We start from the raw sequence: 21,050 nt of genomic DNA, 5'->3' as shown, positions 1-21,050 counted from the left end.
AAGAAAGAAAGCAAGAAAGCAAGAAAGCAAGAAAGAAAGGAAAGAAAGGAAAGAAAGGAAAGAAAGGAAAGAAAGGAAAGAAAGGAAGGAAAGAAAGGAAGGAAAGAAAGGAAGGAAAGAAAGAAAGAAAGAAAAGGAAAGAAAGATCATCGATAACTCAAAATAATTTGGTGTGCGTTCTAAAAAAATTGTCTTCACAATTCAACAGAAACAGAAACAGAAACAGAAACATTCTATTTGGAATATTGGGTGCAGTTTGATTCTCTTGATTTCAGATGGAAATTGATGGATCGATAAGAACTCTGCCAGAACAGCAGTAAGAGTTAATCTGGAATGTAACTCTCAAAACAAGAAGATGAATGAAAATAAATTAAATTCTTCGAAAAAGAGATTTTAAAAAGTCACATTTTAAAAACCTGGACTATTTCAAAATAATAGCACAAATAATGTAGATGCAAGCAGATCAATTAATGTAAACTATGTTCATAAAATTAAACAATTCAAATATAGTAGGTATTTTATCAATACTAAAAATGCCTCATTTGTAAAATATTGCAGTTCTGATTGAAAAATTGGTTAGTGCATGGATAGCAAGAATCTTTTAGTGTCTGTGAACTTATTTTCCATACAATGAAGAGGATACAGATTGCTGCCCAGTATGCGTCACACTGCTTCAAATTATTCCTAAACAAATACATTTTCATTGCAAAGTAATCACTTAACACAGATCGCTTGCTGCGACCTGAAAACAAATCGTTGAAGTTAATGGGTTCAGACTCTGAGTTTGAGAGCCTTCAGGTGGCTAGCCTTGTATTTTCATATCTATTTTACTGGAAGAACATGACAATCCTACAGAATGGAATCATAGTTAACCAGCTCATGCTCAGGCCTCCCATCACGGAAAATCTTCCAATTGCAATCTTCCATCTTCCTCGGAACCTTGTGCTTTTCTTACACACTGACGTACCATACTACTGGACACGTTAAGCAAAGGTAAAATTGCCATAGTCTTACCAAACCACAGGGCTGCTCTCCCATTAGAATTGGTGGTCACCATGCCACAGATGAGGAGAATCTTCATGGCAACCTCAGCCGGTGCAGAATTGAACCCACACGGTTGGTATTATTCTGCTCTATAAACCAGCCATCCAACCAACTCCCTTGGCCATTTTGCAATCGTACGACAAAACAAAATCACTGTTGATATTTTTTGAAGATTGTAGATCAGCAATTTGAATCCAGCACAACAAAATTGCAAATATCCTGGCCCTATCACATGCTGTTCAATAATGCCTTATAAATAGCAAGATCAATCACAAATGTTTCAGATCGTAGTTAAAAAGTAGCAGTTTTAAAATTAGCAGCTTCCTCCCCCAAACCAATCACTTATTTCTTTATTCTTTTATTGACTCTGAGCATTGACAATGGCAGCGTTTATAGCCAATGCCTGACTGCTTTTGAACTCAGTGGTTTGTTGCAGGTTTGGACTAAATTATAGTCTAGATCAGGTTAGAATGGCAGATTTCTTTAGTGACCGCATGGGTTTTTACAACAATGACAGCTGTCACAGTCTCCATTATGGCATTCCAGCTGTATATTTCAAATCTATTAACCTGAATTTAATGTTTTATCCTGGACCGTTAGCCTGAGCCTCTGGATTATGAAGTCTGCCTTAAACGCCACGCCACCATCACTCCATCATTAATCACAAATATAGATTCATCCCCACTTTTAAGCACTAATCTCAGGTACAAACTGGAAATAAAGTGAAATCAGATAAGATTGAGTTTAAAACTTTTGGAACAGGATCAGATTATGTTATCAAAGGGAGGTCAGTATTGTAAACTAGGATACATCCTGCACTTCTGCCAAATAGCACGGGGTTGTGTAACTCGCAATTTATGGCACATACTGGAATTGTCTTATCTCCTCTCATGATATACCGGTGTATTGCAACATTTCCAAGGACAGTTCTCAGACCTTTGTCTCTGCCAACCAATAAGCTCAAGGGTAATAAATAAAAAGTTGTCACTCTTTGATACTATACTTTACTCACGTAATAAAATAGGTAGTACAGAATTGTCAGCTTCAAATTCCTCAGGCATGTTGAAACACACTGGCAAAAACTAAGTAGAACTGCAGATTGAACTTTCATTTCTCACATTTATTCATTTGCGATATAAATATAAAACGGCAAAAAGTAACTTGAATTTAAACATGTCTGCCAGTGTCAAATACTAAAAAGTAAAGTAACTATGAATGAGATGCTTTAGGGTTGTCCTTTCAAATTGATACTTGCAATTAAAAACAAATCTTAAAAATACTCATTTTTCAATAATATGGTATTGTGTTACCATAAAGCTGAAGTTTTTTTGGGATTTTGTTTTACTTGCCAACTGAATGGATTAACTTTTCTTAACGCTGTATTAGTCTCCCTCTGTTCCAGACTATCAGCCTAAGAGGTACAAAAAGAAATCCTTTTCTTAAATAAAAAAATGACCAGGCTGGTGAGGGACAGTTGTTGGAGAATCAAAAACATTGTCCCAGAAGAGTGGGGAGGTGGTTCTCCTTCAGTTCCAGAGTCTTTGCATGTTTGCAAATTAATATAAACCCAGAGGTTTGGGGCGGCAGTGGTTAACACTGCAGCCTCACAGCAACAGGGACCCAGGTTCAATCCCAGCCTCAGGCAACTGTCTGTGTGGAGTTTGACCGTTCTCCCTGTGTCCGTGTGGGTTTACTTGGGGTGCTCCGGTTTCCTCCCACAGTCCAAAAGATGTGCAGGCTAGGCAGATTGGCCACGCTAAATTGCCCACCGTGTTCAGGGAGATGTAGATTAGGTGGGTTACAGGGGGATGACTCTGGGTGGGATGTTCTCAGGTTCGATGTGGGTTTGTTGGGCCGAAGAGCCTGCCTGTTTCCACACTCCAGGGATTCAAATTCATTCTTACTAGCCTGATACAAAAACAACAATGGATTTCTGTACTTCTGGGAGCCAGTGGAAGGTAACAAAGTAGCCAAACTCATTTCATACAGATTGGCTGCAGGAACAGCGGAATATCACCCATAATACACTGAACTAGAGTCATGTGGCAGTAAACAGTGTAGCAACTAATGTTTGAAAAAAAATCCAAAATTTAAATTACTGACTAACTAATTGAAACAATAATTAGCCTATAAGTTGCTATTTTAGTGGTGAATCATTATGTGGAGGCAATTGAAATATCAAGGAATATTTTTTTTCCACAGAGTACTGTAAATTAGAATCAAAAGCAACAAAAATGAAGTTGCTGGAAAGCTTAGCACCTGTGAAGGAAAAAAAACAGAGTTAATGCTTCGGGTCCGGTGACCCTTCCTCAGAACAGAATCAAAAGCTTTGCTACCATTGATAGGTGAAATGGGAGGAACAAAAATAATAGAGAGTGGAAAGACCAAAGCTCTGAAATTCTACCTCATTTCATTTCTGGAGCTGGCAAAAGGGAGTGAATGGTCTATTTTGCTTCGAAAAGTTGATGCAGGTGAGGCAGTAGCAAGAGGTAGACCAGCTAGTGGGAAGGATTTTCCTGGGAAGGAACCAAGGGATCAGTTAAAGTGTGTTTGCTTTAATGCAAGGAGTATCAGGAATAAAAGTGATGAACTTAGAGCATGGATCAGTACCTGGTGCTATGATGTTGTGACCATAACAGAGACATGGGTTTCTCAGGGGCAGGAATGGTTGCTGGATGTTCCAGGGTTTAAAGCATTTAAAAAGAATAGGGAGGGGGGGAAAAAAGAGGAGGGGGTGTAGCACTACTAATCAGAGAGGGTATCACAGCTACAGAAGCTTCCGTTGTCGAGGAAGATCTGCCTACTGAGTCAGTAAGGGTGGAAATTAGGAACAGCAAGGGAGCAGTCACCTCGTTAGGGGTTTACTACAGGCCCCCCCAATAGCAGCAGGGAGATTGAAGAAAGCATAGGTCGACAGATTTTGGAAAAGTGTGCACGTAGTAGGGTTGTTGTAATGGGTGACTTTAACTTTCCTAATATTGATTGGAACCTCCTTCGAGCAGAAGATTTGAATGGAGGTGATTTGATTTGTAAGGCGTGTTCAGGAGGGTTTCCTAACTCAGTACGTTGACAGGCCGACAAGGGGAGAGGCCATTCTAGACTTGGTGCTTGGAAACGAGCTGGGGCAGGTATCAGATCTTGTGGTGGGAGAGCATTTTGGTGATAGTGACCATAACTGCCTCACATTCTACATAGCTATGGAGAAGGAGAAGATTAGGCTAAATGGGAGGATATTTAATTGGGGAAAAGGAAACTATGACGCGATTAGACATGAGTTAGGAAGCATGGACTGGGAGCAATTGTTCCATGGTAAGGGCACTATAGACATGGGGAGACTGTTTAAGGAACAGTAGTTGCGAGTGATGAGTAAATATGTCCCTCTGAGACAGGCAAGAAGGGGTAAGATAAAGGAACCTTGGATGACGAGAGAGGTGGAGCTTCTCGTCAAAAGGAAGAAGGTAGCTTACATAAGGTGGAGAAAGCTAGGGTCAAGTTCAGCTAGAGAGGATTACACGCAGGCAAGGAAGGAGCTCAAAAATGGTCTGAGGAGAGCCAGGAGGGGGCACGAGAAAGGCTTGGCAGAATGAATTAGGGAGAACACAAAGGCATTTTACACTTATGTGAGGAATAAGAGAATGGTCAAAGAAAGAGTAGGGCCGATCAGGGATAGCATAGGGAACTTGTGTGTGGAGTCTGAGGAGGTAGGGGAAGCCCTAAATGAGTTTTTTGCTTCTGTCTTTACGAAAGAAACAAACTTTGTAGTGAATGAAACCTTTGAAGAGCAGGTGTGCATGCTGGAGTGGATAGAGATAGAGGAAGCTGATGTGCTGAAAATTTTGTCAAACATTAAGATTGACAAATCGCCAGGCCCGGACCAGATTTGTCCTCGACTGCTTTGGGAAGCGAGAAATGCAATTGCTTCGCCACTTGCAAAGATCTTTGCATCCTCGCTCTCCACTGGAGTCGTACCTGAGGACTGGAGAGAGGCAAATGTAATTCCTCTCTTCAAGAGAGGAAATAGGGAAATCCCCAGCAATTACAGACCACTAAGTCTCACATCTGTCATCTGCAAGGTGTTAGAAAGGATTCCGAGGGATAGGATTTATGACCATCTGGAAGAGCATGGCTTGATCATATGCAGTCAACACCGCTTTGAGGGGGGCAGGTCATGCCTCACTAACCATCGAGTTCTTTGAGGATGTGACTAGAAAAGTTGGAGGGTCGAGCTGTGGATGTGGTGTATATGGACTTCAGTAAGGCATTTGATAAGGTACCCCATGGTAGGCTCATTCAGAAGGTCAGGAGGAATGGGATTGAGGGGAACTTAGCTGTCTGGATACAGAAATGGCTGGCCAACAGAAGACAGCGAGTGGTAGTAGAAGGAAAATATTCTGCCTGGAAGTTAGTGGTGAGTGGTGTTCCACAGGGCTCTGTCCTTGGCCCTCTACTGTTTGTAATTTTTATTAATGACTTGGATGAGGGGATTGAAGGATGGGTCAGCAAGTTTGCAGACGACACAAAGGTTGGAGGTGTCGTTGACAGTATAGAGGGCTGTTGTAGGCTGCAGCGGGACATTGACAGGATGCAGAGATGGGCTGAGAGGTGGCAGATGGAGTTCAACCTGGATAAGTGCAAGGTGATGCATTTTGGAAGGTCGAATTTGAAAGCTGAGAACAAGATTAAGGATAGGATTCTTGGCAGCGTGGAGGAACAGAGGGATCTTGGTGTGCAGATACATAGATCCCTTAAAATGGCCACCCAAGTGGACAGGGTTGTTAAGAAAGCAAATGGTGTTTTGGCTTTCATTAACAGGGGGATTGAGTTTAAGAGTAGTGAGATCTTGTTGCAGCTGTATAAAACTTTGGTTAGACCGCACTTGGAATACTGCGTCCAGTTCTGGTCGCCCTATTATAGGAAAGATGTGGCTGCTTTGGAGAGGGTTCAGAGGAAGTTTACCAGGATGCTGCCTGGACTGGAGGGCTTATCTTAAGAAGAGAGGTTGACTGAGCTCGGACTCTTTTCATTGGAGAAAAGGAGGAGGAGAGGGGACCTAATTGAGATATACAAGATAATGAGAGGCATAGATAAAGTTGATAGCCAGAGACTATTTCCCAGGGCAGTAAAGGCTAATACAAGGGGTCATAGTTTTAAGCTGATAAAATGTGAGGCTGGCAGCCTCACATTTTATTATCTTGGAATTCTCCAGCATCTGCAGTTCCCATTATCTCTGATAGTTTTAAGCTGGTTGGTGGAAAGTATAGAGGGGATGTCAGAGGCGGGTTCTTTACACAGAGAGTTGTGAGAGCATGGAATGCGTTGCCAGCAGCAGTTGTGGAAGCAAGGTCATTGGGGTCATTTAAGAGACTGCTGGACATGCATATGGTCACAGAAATTTGAGGGTGCATACATGAGGATCAATGGTCGGCACAACATCATGGGCTGAAGGGCCTGTTCTGTGCTGTACTGTTCTATGTTCTAAAAAGACCGTAAGACATAGGAGCAGAAATAGGCCTGTTCAGTCTGCTCCACCATTCAATAAGATCACACTAGGTTTGAAACTTTCCCATGTGCTAGCCCCCTACCCCATACACCAGGCCTTGTTATCACACAGCCTACCGTTACACACTACCTATTGTTAGCGCCAGTCTCATTAACCGCTATTCACCCTTCTAGACAGATCGTTACCAACTCCTTTGTCTATCCAACTGCTCTTCTCTCTCTTCGGACTCTATCTTTTATCCTATCATTTACTCCCAACTCGTCCCCTTGCTTGTCTTTTGCAAATAAACCAACTTTTTCCCAGCTACCATCAGTTCTAAAGAAGGGTCACCGAACCTAAAAAGTTAACTCTGACGTTTTCTTCACAGATGCTGCCAGATCTGGTGAGCTTTTCCAGCAACTTCTGTTTTTGTTCCTGATTTAAAGCATCCACAGTTCTTACATCTCACAGTTTTTATTTAGGTAGTTTGAGATTACGTTCAGCATAGACTAGTTGGACCAAAGGGTCAGTTTCTGTGCTATATGACTTTATGACTCTTACTTTGAGTTTATGCCCTCTGATTCTAAACTGTCCCACAAGGGGAAACAACATTTCTGCATCCACCTTGTCAAGTCCCTTATGAATCCTGTAGGTTTCAATCAGGTCATCTCTCATTCTTCTATATTCCAAAAAGTCCAGGCCCAATCTACTGAACATTTTCTCATAAGGCATTCTCTCCATAGCTGGTAATAAACCCGTGGACCTTCTCTGGATTGACTCCGATACCAGAATATGCTTCCTTAGCCAAATGGTTTTCTGCATTTAAACAATATTCAGCACCTCTATTCTTCCTGCCAAAGTGCCGAACTTCACATTTCTCCACATTCTATGGGCATATCTTGGGGTAGGCAGGTCATCCAATTGATGTAGTCATGAGATGAAAGGAAGTAATTAAAGTGTAGATCTGGGCCTCATAAGCATTCATATGCAGACTCACCTTGCATTTGTTGAAAGGTCAATGAAAGCCATCATGTAGAATTAAAAAGCAATTTATTGATTTTTCCATGCTGGGCACAGTGCATACAAGAGCTCCCCTTTTGGCCTGTAGGACATGGAGAATCAGACACTCATAAGCCAAGAAGAGAACAACAAGTTCAGAAGGTCCTGGCATGTTACAATTGCTGTCGTTGTATTTGGGTGGCAGTGCATCTAATAAACCAAGGCTTGGAGCACAGATTAGTGCGTTGAACCCTCCATTCAATTCTTATACAATTCACAACTTGTGAAAACAGACTACATACAGATACATTTTGATGCACCTTTAACAGAGTCGTGAACAATGTGGTGGAGGCTGACTTTCTCTTGGTTCAGTCAGTCTAAAGTCAGCACAATTGCAAGGTTATTTAGAAACAGTACAGTAGTGTTCATCATCAAGATGACAATTAATCCTACAAAGGCTCAAGTACCTGTTAAAATTCAGTTTGGGCAATGTAGCTTTGTTAATTTGAGTTTGTGAGATGACAATAGAAGCGTACATACTTAAAGTTTTCCCATTGTGGTGTTTGGGAGGGGAGGGCTGAAACTACTATGCTGGAGGGGGTGATGAAGAATTATGACAGTGGTATTTTGTGGGTGTGGAGGTGGTGGTATTGGTGGGTGGATAGGGGACAAGAGAGAGCAGGGCAGGAGCTGTTTAATCTGCACAGTTTGGTAATAAGAAAAACTCTCTGCTGGGTTTTTCAGTACAGGATTCAGGCCTTAAGGACTGGCCAGCTCTACCATGCCTGCTAAACAAAATAAGACAGATTTAAAGACGCTGCACACATTCCTGTTTTGGAGACTGCAACTCCAAGATTTTGGCTGGTGACCCCACTATGGAGGTCATGACCACAATTTGTAAAAGCATGGCATATTGTTTGTAGCCATACTGTTTACTAACCCACTTATCGCTAAACAAACATCGTTCAATCGTACATTCGCTGAACCCCACAGAGGAATTCCCATCTACTCTAATTTCAGTTAATACAAATACAGCAAGTTAGGGCCAACTGCTCAATTTCTACATTTCCCAAGACGTTCTGTAAGGTAAAGGCATTCTCTGACTTTTGGGGCACAAGAGATACTTACAACAGCAGACAATGATAATGAAGTCAAAAGGCACAATCTAGCTTTCATAGCCAAAAATACAGAGTAATGAATCAATTGGGAAAAGACAGAAGACAAGGATAAATTTTACCAAAAGCAAGACGACAAGTCATCATCGCTGGAGATGTACTGGTCGTGTTTGGACATGTAGAAATGGAGCCGCGTGAGGCAATTTATAGGAGGGTGATCACTTTTGAGACAATTTCTAAATGGATCAGAAACCGCATCCAAAAATCAACATGCTGGATCAGGTTCTAGTGTGTGCTCTTCAGATCTCGATAAAAGTTTAGGCCAGGCTTCCTAGTTACTGTTCAGCAACACACTTATTGTTCCATGATAGTGAGACTACACACCAACACATTCCAAGCCGTACATGATCCAACTTCGTAGAAACACGCAACTTTTGAAGTGACAGTCGTATCACAGCCGGCTTCAGAGGTTTGTCTACATATTCATTAAAACCTCTCTCTACACAACATACCTCGCAAACAAAAATCCTGAGGATTTATGGGTTATTCGTGAAACGTAGTCAAATTTTTCAGCCTGTGTAACTGTTCTTGCTTCAGTCATCATGCATTTATTCTTGAATAGCCATAAAATAAATGGTGTCTACACAAGTAACAAATGTACATCAGTTCATCATTCTTACTGTACTTAAACTAGCCTTTACAGGAATGTATATATCTTATAGTTATTCACACGACGTGGGCATCACTCGGTAGGCCAGCATTTATTGTCATCGGTAATTGCCCAGAGGACATTTAAGAGTCATAGAGATGTACAGCACAGAAACAGAGCCTTCAGTCCAATTCATCCATGTCAACCAGACATCCTAAATAAATCTGCTGCCAATTGCCAGCATTTTGCCTATATCCCTCTAACCCCTTCCTATTCACATATCAATCCAGATGCCTTTTAAATGTTGTAATTGTACCAGCTTCCATCACTCCTTCTGGCAGCTCATTCCATACACGGACCACCCTGTGTGTGAAAAAGTTGCCCTTTTTAAATCATTCCCCCACCTTAAACCTGTGCCTGCTAGTTTTGGAGTGCCTCGCCCCAGGGAAAAGACTTTGGGTATTCACCCTATCCATGCCCCTCATGGTTTTATAAATCTCAACAGGGTTACCCGTCGGCTGACGGCGCTCCAGGCAAAATAGCCCAAGTCTGTTCAGCCTCTCCCTATAGTTCTAACCTTCCAACACTGGCAATACCCTTGTAATTTTTTTTCCTCAACCCTTTTAGGCTTCCCAACATCCTTCCTATAGCAGGGAGACCAGAATTGCACACAGTATTCCAAAAGTGGTCTAACCAATGTCCTGTACAACCACAACATGACCTTCCAACTCCTAATCGCAATGCATGGACCAAAGGCAAGCGTACCACACACCTTCTTCACTATGCTATTGATTCAAGAAAAGCTGTAGTTTAGATACAAACTGCAGATAAGATTTAGACAGTTAACCAACAAGCAGTGATAATCACACTTTCCGACACATTCAACAGCCATTCTCCCAAGACAGAGCGACAAAACAATCCTCAGCACTCCCTCCCCAAATTCTCTCACTGAGGTATCTCCATTGCTGAGGAATCAGTACTGGGGAAACCCAGAAGAATGGAAATGATGACCGAGCGTCTCATCGAAGACCCCCCAAAAATGTCGTCAAAAAAATCTGCTCCCTCTGATCGTTTTTATCCATTTCCTTCTCCCTCATGTGTCCTCAGTGCCCCCAACCCTTAAATGTATCATAGGGACATCCAGCACGGAAACAAATCAATCAGTCCAACCAATCCATGCTGACCATGATCCCAAATTAAACTAGTCCCACCTGCGATAACAAAGTGTGGAGCCGGATGAACACAGCAGGCTAAGCAGCATCTTAGGAGCACAAAAGCTGACGTTTCGGGCCTAGACCCTTCATCAGTAAAGGGTAAGGGGGGTGGAAAAAAGGGTTCTGATCCCGAGGTTTGTCCGGAGCCCATTATCTCTGATACAATTTTTAACCTCACTGCGAAGCCTCTTCCAGGGATGCCTAACCTGAAGAAGTTACCCTTCTCCCTCCGGGCAAACCTCAGGGGATCAGAACCCTCTCCCCATCCCCCTGTTTCTGATGAAGGGTCTAGGCCCGAAACATCAGCTTTTGTGCTCCTAAGATGCTGCTCGGCCTGCTGTGTTCATCCAGCCCCACACTGTGTAATCTCGGATTCTCCAGCATCTGCAGTTCCCACCTGCATGCATTTGGCCCATATCCCTCCAAACATTTTTTATTCATGTACTTATCCAAATGTCTTTTAAACACTGTAACCGTAGGTGCATCCACCACTTTCTCTGGAAGGTCATTCCACACACAAACCACTGTGCAAGTTGCCCTTCATGTCTTTATTAAATTCTTTCCCTTCCCACCCTAGAGGTATACTCCCTAGTCTTGAAATCCCCCGAGGGAAAAGACACGATTCACCTCAACCACTTGCTGGGGCAGTGAGTCTCACATTCCACCCCCCATTCTCTGGGGACATACCCCCTTGAATTGCCCTATAGGCACTGTTGTGTATGCAGAGCAGACCCAAGTACAGCACAAAGGATTCTCAAAATACCCTTCCCCACTACATTGTTTTTAAAAGACAGTTTTTAAGAAAAGCTGCAGTCGGCCGACCACATTGCTGTGGGCCTGGAGTCACATGTAGGCCAGGCCAGGTAAGGATGGTGGTTTCCTTTTCTAAAAGGATATTAGTGAACCATATGGCGTACAGAATATGGTTTTAACAATTGAATAATTAAGGACATCAGTATTGGGGGAGAAAAGGTTTTGTTACTTATAGCAGACATTCAGATAAGATGTAAACAGAAGCATAGACCTCTGTACTGTAAACACGTTCTCATCTTATTTAAAATCACTGTTGCTGTTACATTAATTCCTAAAACCTACAAATTTGCAAATACTGAGGCAGAGAACAGCACATACTTAAGTACATAAAGTAGGTAAATTAAAATAAGACAAATAAATAGTGCAATATTATTTGCAACCTAGGTGAGTTCTGAGCTACCTTCTCAATTTGAGACTACATCAAAGCAACTAACTCAACGGCAGTTGCAACATTCAACTCCAACATATTTGATGGATCTTAATATACGAATAACCCTGGTTTTATCAACAGAAGATTTTTTTCGGTTTAAAAGTACATGTTCTGAAATCACTTAACTACCTTCTATTGTGTATTACAGTTCACCCTCTGGGAAGCAGCCAATCATTGTGATGCACGAAAACCACAGGAAGCTCGGATATGTGTCGCTCTTGGTGAAAGACCTCATCTTTGCTTCACAATTCATCAAAATACCTTGAACCTTGAAACCAATTGTAACTACACCTTCAGGTTTCCTTGCACAAAGGCAATAATTACGAGAAATGGCTTCAAGAGATAGATCATAAACTTTGGATTTTAAAAATAGCATTGACTATATAGCGATCACTCAGGAAAATGAATATTTCAATACTGCGCAAGTCCAGACCCTTGGACCCTCACTCTGGATTTTTTAAAAAAACTTTAGTTTCAGTACTAAACGAAATGATTTCTTTTTGACATTATTGCTGCAATGAAAAATATATCCTTAGATACTCAATAGACAATATATAGACATTGTAGACATACAATACCAGATAATGAAAGGCATAGATAGAGTTGATAGCCAGAGACTATTTCCCAGGGCAGAAATGGCTAGCACGAGGGGTCATAGTTTTAAGCTGGTTGGTGGAAAGTATAGAGGGGATGTCAGAGGCAGGTTCTTTACGCAGAGAGTTGTGAGAGCATGGAATGCGTTGCCAGCAGCAGTTGTGGAAGCAAGGTCATTGGGGTCATTTAAGAGACTGCTGGACATGCATATGGTCACAGAAATTTGAGGGTGTATACATGAGGATCAATGGTCGGCACAACATTGTGGGCTGAAGGGCCTGTTCTGTGCTGTACTGTTCTATGTTCTATGTTCTATGTTCTAAATGCAACCCCTTCTGCCCATGAAGCATTTCAACTTCTTTTGCATACTGCATATTTTATTTTGCTCTTATTCCAAGCATACACTTATTTCAATGCCTTGTTTTCTTTTATCTTATTGCAAGACCAGAATATTAAATATTTACTGTAATATCACTGGGCTAGTCATCCAGAATCCCAAGCTAACATCACTGGGGATGTGGGTTTGAATCCCACCACGGCAGATGGCAAAATTTGAATTCAATGAAAATCTAGAATGCAAGTCTTGACTAATTTTGATCATTGCCAATTCATGTAAGAGACAAATCTGATTCACTTATATCTTTTAAAGGAATTAATCTGCAATTCTTACCTGGTCTGGCCTATATGGGATGCCAGACCATTAACAGTATGGTTGATTCTTAACTGCATGTTTGAGCAACAAGGGATGAACAATAAATGCTGACCTAAGCACATCTCATGAATGAGCAGAAATGAGAATCAGATTATCTTAGGAACGGAGGGGTCGGAGAGGCTATTCAGCCCCCATTTGATGATATCATGGTTGATCTCTCTAGTTTTAATTCTACTGTCTTGTATTTAAAAAAACCCATCTTACTCAGGGTGCAATAAATTCAAGAACACAGCTTCCACTGCTTTCTGCAAAGACTCCAGATACTAATGACCCTCAGGAGGAAAAAGTATTCATCTCTGACTTGAAAAAGGAAACCTCATTCTTAAGCGATAGTAAGAACTGCTGATGCTGGAGTCAGCGATAACACAATTTGGAACTGGAGGTATCCTGCTGGATGAAGGATGCTGCCTGACCTGGTCTCAACCAGAAACATTAGCTTTCCTGCTCCTCTGATGCTGCCTGACCTGCTCACCTTTGATATCTCTCCCTCCACATCTCTGGTGATCATCTCAAAACTGATATCTATTTCAAGCCCACCAACTCCCACATCACCTTCCTGCAAGAAAGTGATCCCCTATTCCCAATTTCTCCACCTCTGCCGCATCTGCTCCCAAGATGGGGCATTCCACTCCTGAACATCCCAGGATCACAACCTCCACCCTCGCCCCCAACTTCAGTGCTCAGAAATGCACTTGACCGCATCTCTTGCATTTCCTGCACATCTGCCTTCACCTCCCCTCCCTGCAACAAAAACAAAGACAAAGACAGAATTCCTCTTGTCCTCACTTATCACCCCACTAAACTCCGGATTCAATCATTCTCCGCCACTTCCGCCACCTGCAATCTGACCCCACAACTAAAGATATATTTCCCTCCCCACCCCTATCTGCTTTATGGAGGGACCGCTCTCTCTGCATCTCCCTCATCCGCTCCACACTTCCCACTAGCCACACCACCCCCGGCACCTTACCCTGCAACCGCAGGAGGTGCTACACCTGCCCCTACACCTCACCCCTCAACCCCATCCAAGTAACCAAAAAAACCTTCCACATCGGACAGATGTTCACCTGCATATCCGCTCATGTGATCTATTGCATCCACTGCTTCTGATGAGGCATCCTCTACATTGGTGTGGCCAAGCGGAGGCTTGGAGACTGTTTTGCGGAGCACCTACGCTCTATTCGCGACAAATGACAACACCTTACAGTCGCAAACCACTTCAACTCCCCCTTCCACTCCCTGGGTGACATGTCCATCCTGGGCCTCCTCCAGTGTCACAACGACGCCACCTGGAAACTGGAGGAGCTGCATGTCATATTCTGCCTTGGAAGCCTACAATCAGTGGTCTCAATGTGGACTTCACTAGTTTCAAAACCTCCCCACCCCCCAGCCTCATCCCATGACCATCCCTCCCTCTCATCGCCGCCTTCTTGACTTGAGGCAACGTGCCATGTTCTCTCCCACCTGGCTGAAAATCCCCACCCACTGCCTACCTGCACTCACTTATCACTATCCCACCCTACCTTCCCCAGCCCCATCCCTCCTCTCTATTTATTTCCCAGCTCCCTTCCCCCTCCCCCATTTCTGAAGAAGGGTCCTGACCCAAAACGTCAACTTTCCTACTCCTCTGATGTTGCCTGGCCTGCTGTGTTCCTCCTGCTCCACACTGCGCAACCTCATTCTTTAACCAGGTTTCCTTTTCAGGTTTTCTCCACGGGAGGAAATTTCACTGAAATCCACTCTGAAGGCATCTTAGAATCTACTATGTTTCAATAAGCTCACCTTTCACTCTTCTAAACTTCAGTGGGTACAGGCACAGCCTCTTCAACCTTTCTTTAAAAATAAATCAGAATGGACTCAAACAAATCTCCTCTGAACTGGTTTTAATGCAAGAATATCCTTTTCTTCAAATAAGGCCAAATCTAAGTTTTGATGTGGCACTCTCTTAAGTGCCTTTTGAAAATTCATATACAGTAACATCCAAAAAAGGCCTCTTAACTCACCTGGCTTGTTACTTGCAAAAAAAAATCGTGAATAAATCACTTGAATGAAATGTCTTTTACCAAGCGATGTAAACTCTGCATCAACACATTACATTTTTTTTTAAAGCATCCTATTAAAACATTCCTAAAAATGGATTCTAACAACGTCACTGTGACAGATGCTAGATGCTAGGGCATACTTTTCTGTTTTCTTGAATAAACATCTTTCATTCATCACTTTCTAATCCACTGGGACTTATTCAGAATCTAAGGAATTTTGGAAGGTTATAAATCGATACACATTTATGCGGCCACTTCTTTTAAGACCTTAGCATGCAGGTCATGTGGTCTAGCTGACCTTTGAACCTTTAGGTCTAATACTTTACCCAGTAGTATTATTGATTGCTTTAAGATTTCTCTCTCACTTTCACCTCTCATTTTAAGTATTTTTAGGAAATTTTCTAAGTCTTTAAAGAGAGGACACAGACAAAATACTTGTTCAACACCGCTTCCATTACCATTATCGATTCTCCAGACTTAAGCTCTACAGGACCAACACTAGCTTCAGATACATGTTTCCAATTTAAATACTTGCAGAAACTCCTATTTGTACATTACTACCTAGCTTTATCACAGTCTACTTTCGCCCTTATCAAGTAATTCCTTACTGGTTCTTAAACCTGCCCAACCTTCAGACTATCCAGTCGTCTTTGTTTAATTGTACAGTGTTCTTTCAATTTGAAACTATCCCTAAGCTCTTTATCTGGCTATGTTGCCTTCTCAAAGGATCTTTCTTTCTCACTGGCATAAATAAATTACTGAGAATTAATAATTATCTTCCTTAAAAGGGTGGTCACTGCACCACTACCTGTCCTACCATTTAACGGTTTCCCCAAGTAACTTTGCCAGCTTTGTCCTCATTTGTATAGTTATTTTGCTTTAGATTTAAAACACTCACTCTAGACCCACACTTTCAAATGGAACACAAAATTCTATAATACTAAGATCATTGTCACTGCTCCTTAACCACAGCGGCATTGATTATTAAGAAGAGCCAGAGTCATACAGCACAGAAACAGACCCTTCAGCCCAACTCATCCATGCTGACCACATTTCCGAAACTGGCATTTGCCTGTGTTTAGCCCATATCCCTCTAAACATTTCCTGCACGTGTACCTGTCCAAATGTATAAAACTGAGTATTTTGTTGATAAGTTTTTCAAAAATAAACAAATTTCAAAACACTGATGGAAGGCCAAGACAGAACTGAGAAGGAGAAGAATCAAGACAGAAAGGCATGCACAACTAAGCCTAGATGTTAAAGGCCAACACAATGAATGATGAGAAAAGCAAACGAGATTCTGAAGACTAGGCAAAGGATAATTTTCGTAGAGATGCTAGTTTCCTAACTAGGTAAGAAGGAAAAGCCTGAAACAGCTTGCAAACAGGAAAAGTGCCTTGAGGAGATTAGCTACAGCAGTTTACATGAAGGGGAGAGAAAGTTTTCAAAAAAAGAGAGTTCCAGTGGAGGAAGGGTTTTGAGGCTAGGCATCAATGAACGAATATTTTAGCAGACAAAAGTAAGCTCATTAAGGGAAGGAAATGTGATTAAGTCTATTGTGGTGAATGACCAGCAATGAAAGGATGGGAAAACTGTACTGAAAATATGCCGCCTTCCCTCCCTTATGAAAATGGATACATGGAGCTGCACGTTTTAGACATTGAAATAAAACAAGTACACAGTGTACATGTGAATTTAGACACAGTTGCAATCCCGTGTTAAAATTCGAAGCTTCTCTACACCCCCTTTCCAACAATTTATGGGGACACTGTATACTCGTTTTTATCAAGTAAGGATGTTAAAGATGTATTAACGCATCTTACTCTTGACAAGCTCATCACTAGGAGCTTCCTTTAAAAAAATCAAAGTTACTCAATACCAAAATGCCCTTATTGAAACTAATTACGATCCATGCCTTTCGAATCTTAACCTCCGTGTATAAATTTATTTTACCTTCTGCTTTGGTGGCGCTTCCAGAATCCTGTTTTAACTGAGTGTTTGGTGTTCTCTAAAATCTCATACATTTCGCTTTGACCCAGTTGCCTGGCTCTAATCGCTTATGTTTCCGGTAGGTATCACGCTTATCTGTGGGAGGGAACATTTTAGCCAGTTTAACCAATGAGAGAATCAAGATTCTCAATCCCAACTCTATTCATTTCAGGCAGTCAACGCGAACTCACCTGGTTCTGCACAGCTTCAACTGTTTGCCGAGTGGGGAATGTCTCTGTGGCTGAATAAGGGCAGTGGTTAATGACCCAGCCTCTGCACCCACCTTGCTGACAGCTCTGGGTTCCTGTCCCAACTGCGCTATAACATTCCTGGGCAAGTTGATTTTTTTAAAAATAAATAAAGCACCATCGCGCTCCAACTAATTTGCAATCCGATTACTTTCTTTAAAGCGTGAGCAAGAGCGCGCACACACACACACACACACACACACACAAAAGTATAGTGTTGCAGATACTGAGGATTTGAAATAAAACGAAGAACTACGGATGCTAAAGATGTGAAACCAGAACAGAAATTGCTGGATAAATCCTGGCTCACTCTCATCTTAGGCCTGAAGAAAATACAACCGAACATAATATTGCATCTGGAACAAAAACAGAAGTTGCTGGAAAGGCTCAGTAGGTCTAGCAGCATCTGTGAAGAAAGAGAGTCAGTTAATGTTTCGGGTCCGGTGACCCTCCGACAGAACAGAAAATACAACCAGACATAATATTGCATCTGCACCAGTTCTTTGCAAGAGCAAATCGGACAGTTCTGTTCCTCACATTGCTGTCTTGCATCTTATCAACTCGACTTATTCATGCAAGTTGCCCTTAAAAGGGTAGAATAATCAATTCCCACTCACCATGCAATAGCATGATTTCGGGTTGTACTTTAAATCTTTCCCGATAGGCTTCTTATGGTGCAGTGGTAATGTCCTTATCTTTGAGCCAGAAGGCTCCCCAGATCAAGTCCCACCATCTTCAGAGATATGTAATAACACCTCTGAACAGGTTGATTCGAAAATATTGAAGTCTTTCCCACAAATGATAGCTTGCACTGATACAATACTTTTTAAACAGAGCAAAACATCCCGCGGGGCAGTGGGGGTGGCTTCAGAGGCATTCAAAACAATGGGTGCCAAATTGAAAGAGATGTTGGGAGGGATAGCCAAAGGCTGAGAACTGCTTGATTGGCAGCCAATGTGGGGACAAATTTCACAAAAAGATAGTTCAACGGATGGAAGAGTGGTGGGATTAGAAGATTGGATGAGGTTTGAGAATTGGGAAGGAAAGTAAGGCTGCAAAGTAATTTAACTGTAATTCATAATTCCCTCCTTTGCATCTTTCTGAAGAATCTCCACATGGCTATCCCTATGGATTTTATTCCCATTCTAAAAGAGGACTTGCACCACTGAATACAAATGCACAAATTATGGAATTAGTAACATTTTATTGAAGCTTCTTTACTCTTGCACTCAACCATACTATATATGAGCCCTCAGAATGCATTTGCCTTTCAATCTGCCGAAAGATTTTCCTCTGTTCTTTCTTGAACTTGGTCCCATAAAGCATCAATACTCAAGTTTGTTAGAAATAAATGTTTTCCATTGGCCCAGGATCAATAACATGCCTCATTAATAACCATTTGAAACTTTATCTCTTGTGGCACATAATTGATATGACAAATAGGCATGCTCCAAATAGTTGGTGGTTTTAAATAAAGCAGTTGGACTAGAACCTGGTGTCATGTGAATTCTGACAATTTTCTTTAATACATCCATACTGGATGTCTTCGATGTTGTGCATGGTCAGGGAGAAGAGATCACATCCAAAGTGAGTCACAACTGAGTGTGTATACAGTTCAGGGAACTTCAAGCCAGCGTGAAAACTCAGGGCAGGGGGGCGGGGTGGGGGGGTGGGGGAGAGGTAGTTTTGCTTGCTTGGCTCAGCTTGTAAAATTTATTTTTTTTTTAAAAAAAGGATAAGTTAAAGCCCAGGATTAAGTGCACAGCACAAAAGATTGACATTACAGGTAAACTGCAAATTCACTGGTGATAGTCAAATGAGTAGCTACCTGTATATTCAATCTGAAACTAACCTATAAACAGAGGAAATATTTATAGACCACAAACTAAAAAGACCAGTTACACTTTAAAAGAAGCAAATTAAGACCTAAGTAATTAAAATAAGAGATGTTGAGCCAGGCATTGTGCATTGTACCTGCATGATGGTGGAGCTGGTGTACCTCAGTGTGGTTCATACTGACCATACCTGTAGGATGTTTGAGGAAGTCCAGCTGTGAGTTGATGAGCTGGAGTCTGAGCTTTGCATGCAGCAACACAGATGGTCCAGTTACCTTGATGCTGTATTACAGGAGGCAGTCATGCCCCTCAGATTAACACACACATTCAGCCAATGGTCAAGGAGAGGAAGGCATGACTACCAGGGAGGTAGACAGAGGCATCCATAAGAGAGGGCCGAGGTTCCTTCAGCTTAACAGGTTTGAGATTCTTTCTCCCTGTGTCACTGAGCGCAGTGCTGTAGGGAGGGTGAACAAATTGACCGTGGTACAGGGAGCCATTCGAGAGGGGATAATTAAATGAGAAATGTAGTTTAAAAATCAAGGATAGCATTGTCAGGGGAATAGTTACTGTTCTGGTCGACAGAAGCAGAAGTCTCAAAAGGCAACATTACTTGCCCGGTGCAGGGTTCGGGGTGTCTCATCAGGGCAGCAGAGAAATGTGCAGGGGAAGGGGAAAGATCCAGGTTTCAGTGGTTCACATAGGTACCAACGATATAGGTAGCTAGAGGAAAGAAGTTCTGCTAGGGGAATATGAGCAGCTAAGGAGTATACGTGAAAAGCAGAACCTCTGAATTATTCCCTTAGCCATGAGAAAACTGGCACAGAGTCAACAGGGTAAACACATGGTTCAAAGATTGGTGTCAGAGACCTGGGCGCAAATTCATGGGAGATTGGCACAAAAATGGGGAAAGAGGCAGCTGTTGCTTTGGGATAAATCATCTGAATCCTACTGGGACCACAGACCTGGTGAAATGCATAACTAGGGTTGTTCATAGGGCTCTAAACTAGATAGGGAGTTGGATTGATTCAGTTGCTTGGAAAATGATCCTGAGGAGGAAGGGCTTGTCACCTGCGGAGCAGTTGAGGAAGTGGGGTCTGTATGCAATTGAGTTTAGAAGAATGAGGTAGACCGGATTGAAACTTGTAAAATACTACAAAGCCTGCAAGGTACAGACTTGGGAATGGATGTTCTCACTAGTAAGAGACTAGTATGCAAGGCCACACCCCAAAAGGACAACCCTTGAGAACTGAGCGAGGAGAAATTTCTCCAGCCAGAGGGTGATTAATCTGTTGCAGAAGGCCAGGTCATGAAACATGTTTAACAGAGATAAATAGTTTATGGAGAGAAAGCAGGAAAACAGTTGAGAAACCTCTGATCATGATTAAAGGGCAGAGCAGTCTTGATGGGCCAAGTGGCCTAATTCTGCTCTTATGTAGAGCCATAGATATACAGAACAGAAAGACTCTTTAGTCCAACTCATCTCTGCCAACTAGTTATCCTAAATAAATCTACTCCCATTTGCCCGCATTTGGGAATGATCCCTGTAAACACTACATATTTGTATACCCATCTAGAGATGCCTTTAAATGTTGTAATCATGCCAGCCTCCAGTAACTCATTCCATACAGGCATCATCCTCTACATGAAGACGTTGACCCTAAAAGGTCCATTTTAAATCTTACCCCAAACACCTCACTTTAAACCTATATCCCTCAATTTTGAATGCCCAACCCCAGAGAAAAGACCTTGTTTGTCCTACCCATGCCCCTCAATATTGTATAAACCTCTACAAAAGGTTAGCCCTCAGCTTCTGACACTCGAGGGAAAGTAATCCCAAACCTTTGCAGCGTCTCCCTATAAACTCCGACCCTGGCAACATTAAGT

At 42.1% G+C, this 21,050-nt stretch overlaps 1 protein-coding gene across 2 annotated transcripts in view; it reads right to left on the bottom strand.

The window, feature by feature from the left end:
- Window positions 1–17,257, bottom strand: part of si:zfos-943e10.1 (GRAM domain-containing protein 2B) — a 79,028-nt gene extending 61,771 nt beyond the window's left edge. The window contains exon 1 of one of the 2 annotated variants that reach the window (XM_048560176.2): window positions 17,045–17,257. In XM_048560176.2, coding sequence (XP_048416133.1) covers window positions 17,045–17,115 — 71 coding nt within the window. In that variant the 5' untranslated portion in view covers window positions 17,116–17,257. The remainder of the gene's footprint in view (window positions 1–17,044) is intronic. The other variant, XM_048560174.2, reaches the window with a different exon arrangement.
- Between the last annotated feature and the right edge of the window lie 3,793 nt (window positions 17,258–21,050).

Source organism: Stegostoma tigrinum, chromosome 30 (assembly GCF_030684315.1).
Source record: "Stegostoma tigrinum isolate sSteTig4 chromosome 30, sSteTig4.hap1, whole genome shotgun sequence".
In the NCBI taxonomy this organism is placed as follows: domain Eukaryota; kingdom Metazoa; phylum Chordata; class Chondrichthyes; order Orectolobiformes; family Stegostomatidae; genus Stegostoma; species Stegostoma tigrinum.
This window is presented reverse-complemented; position numbering and strand designations above follow the sequence as displayed.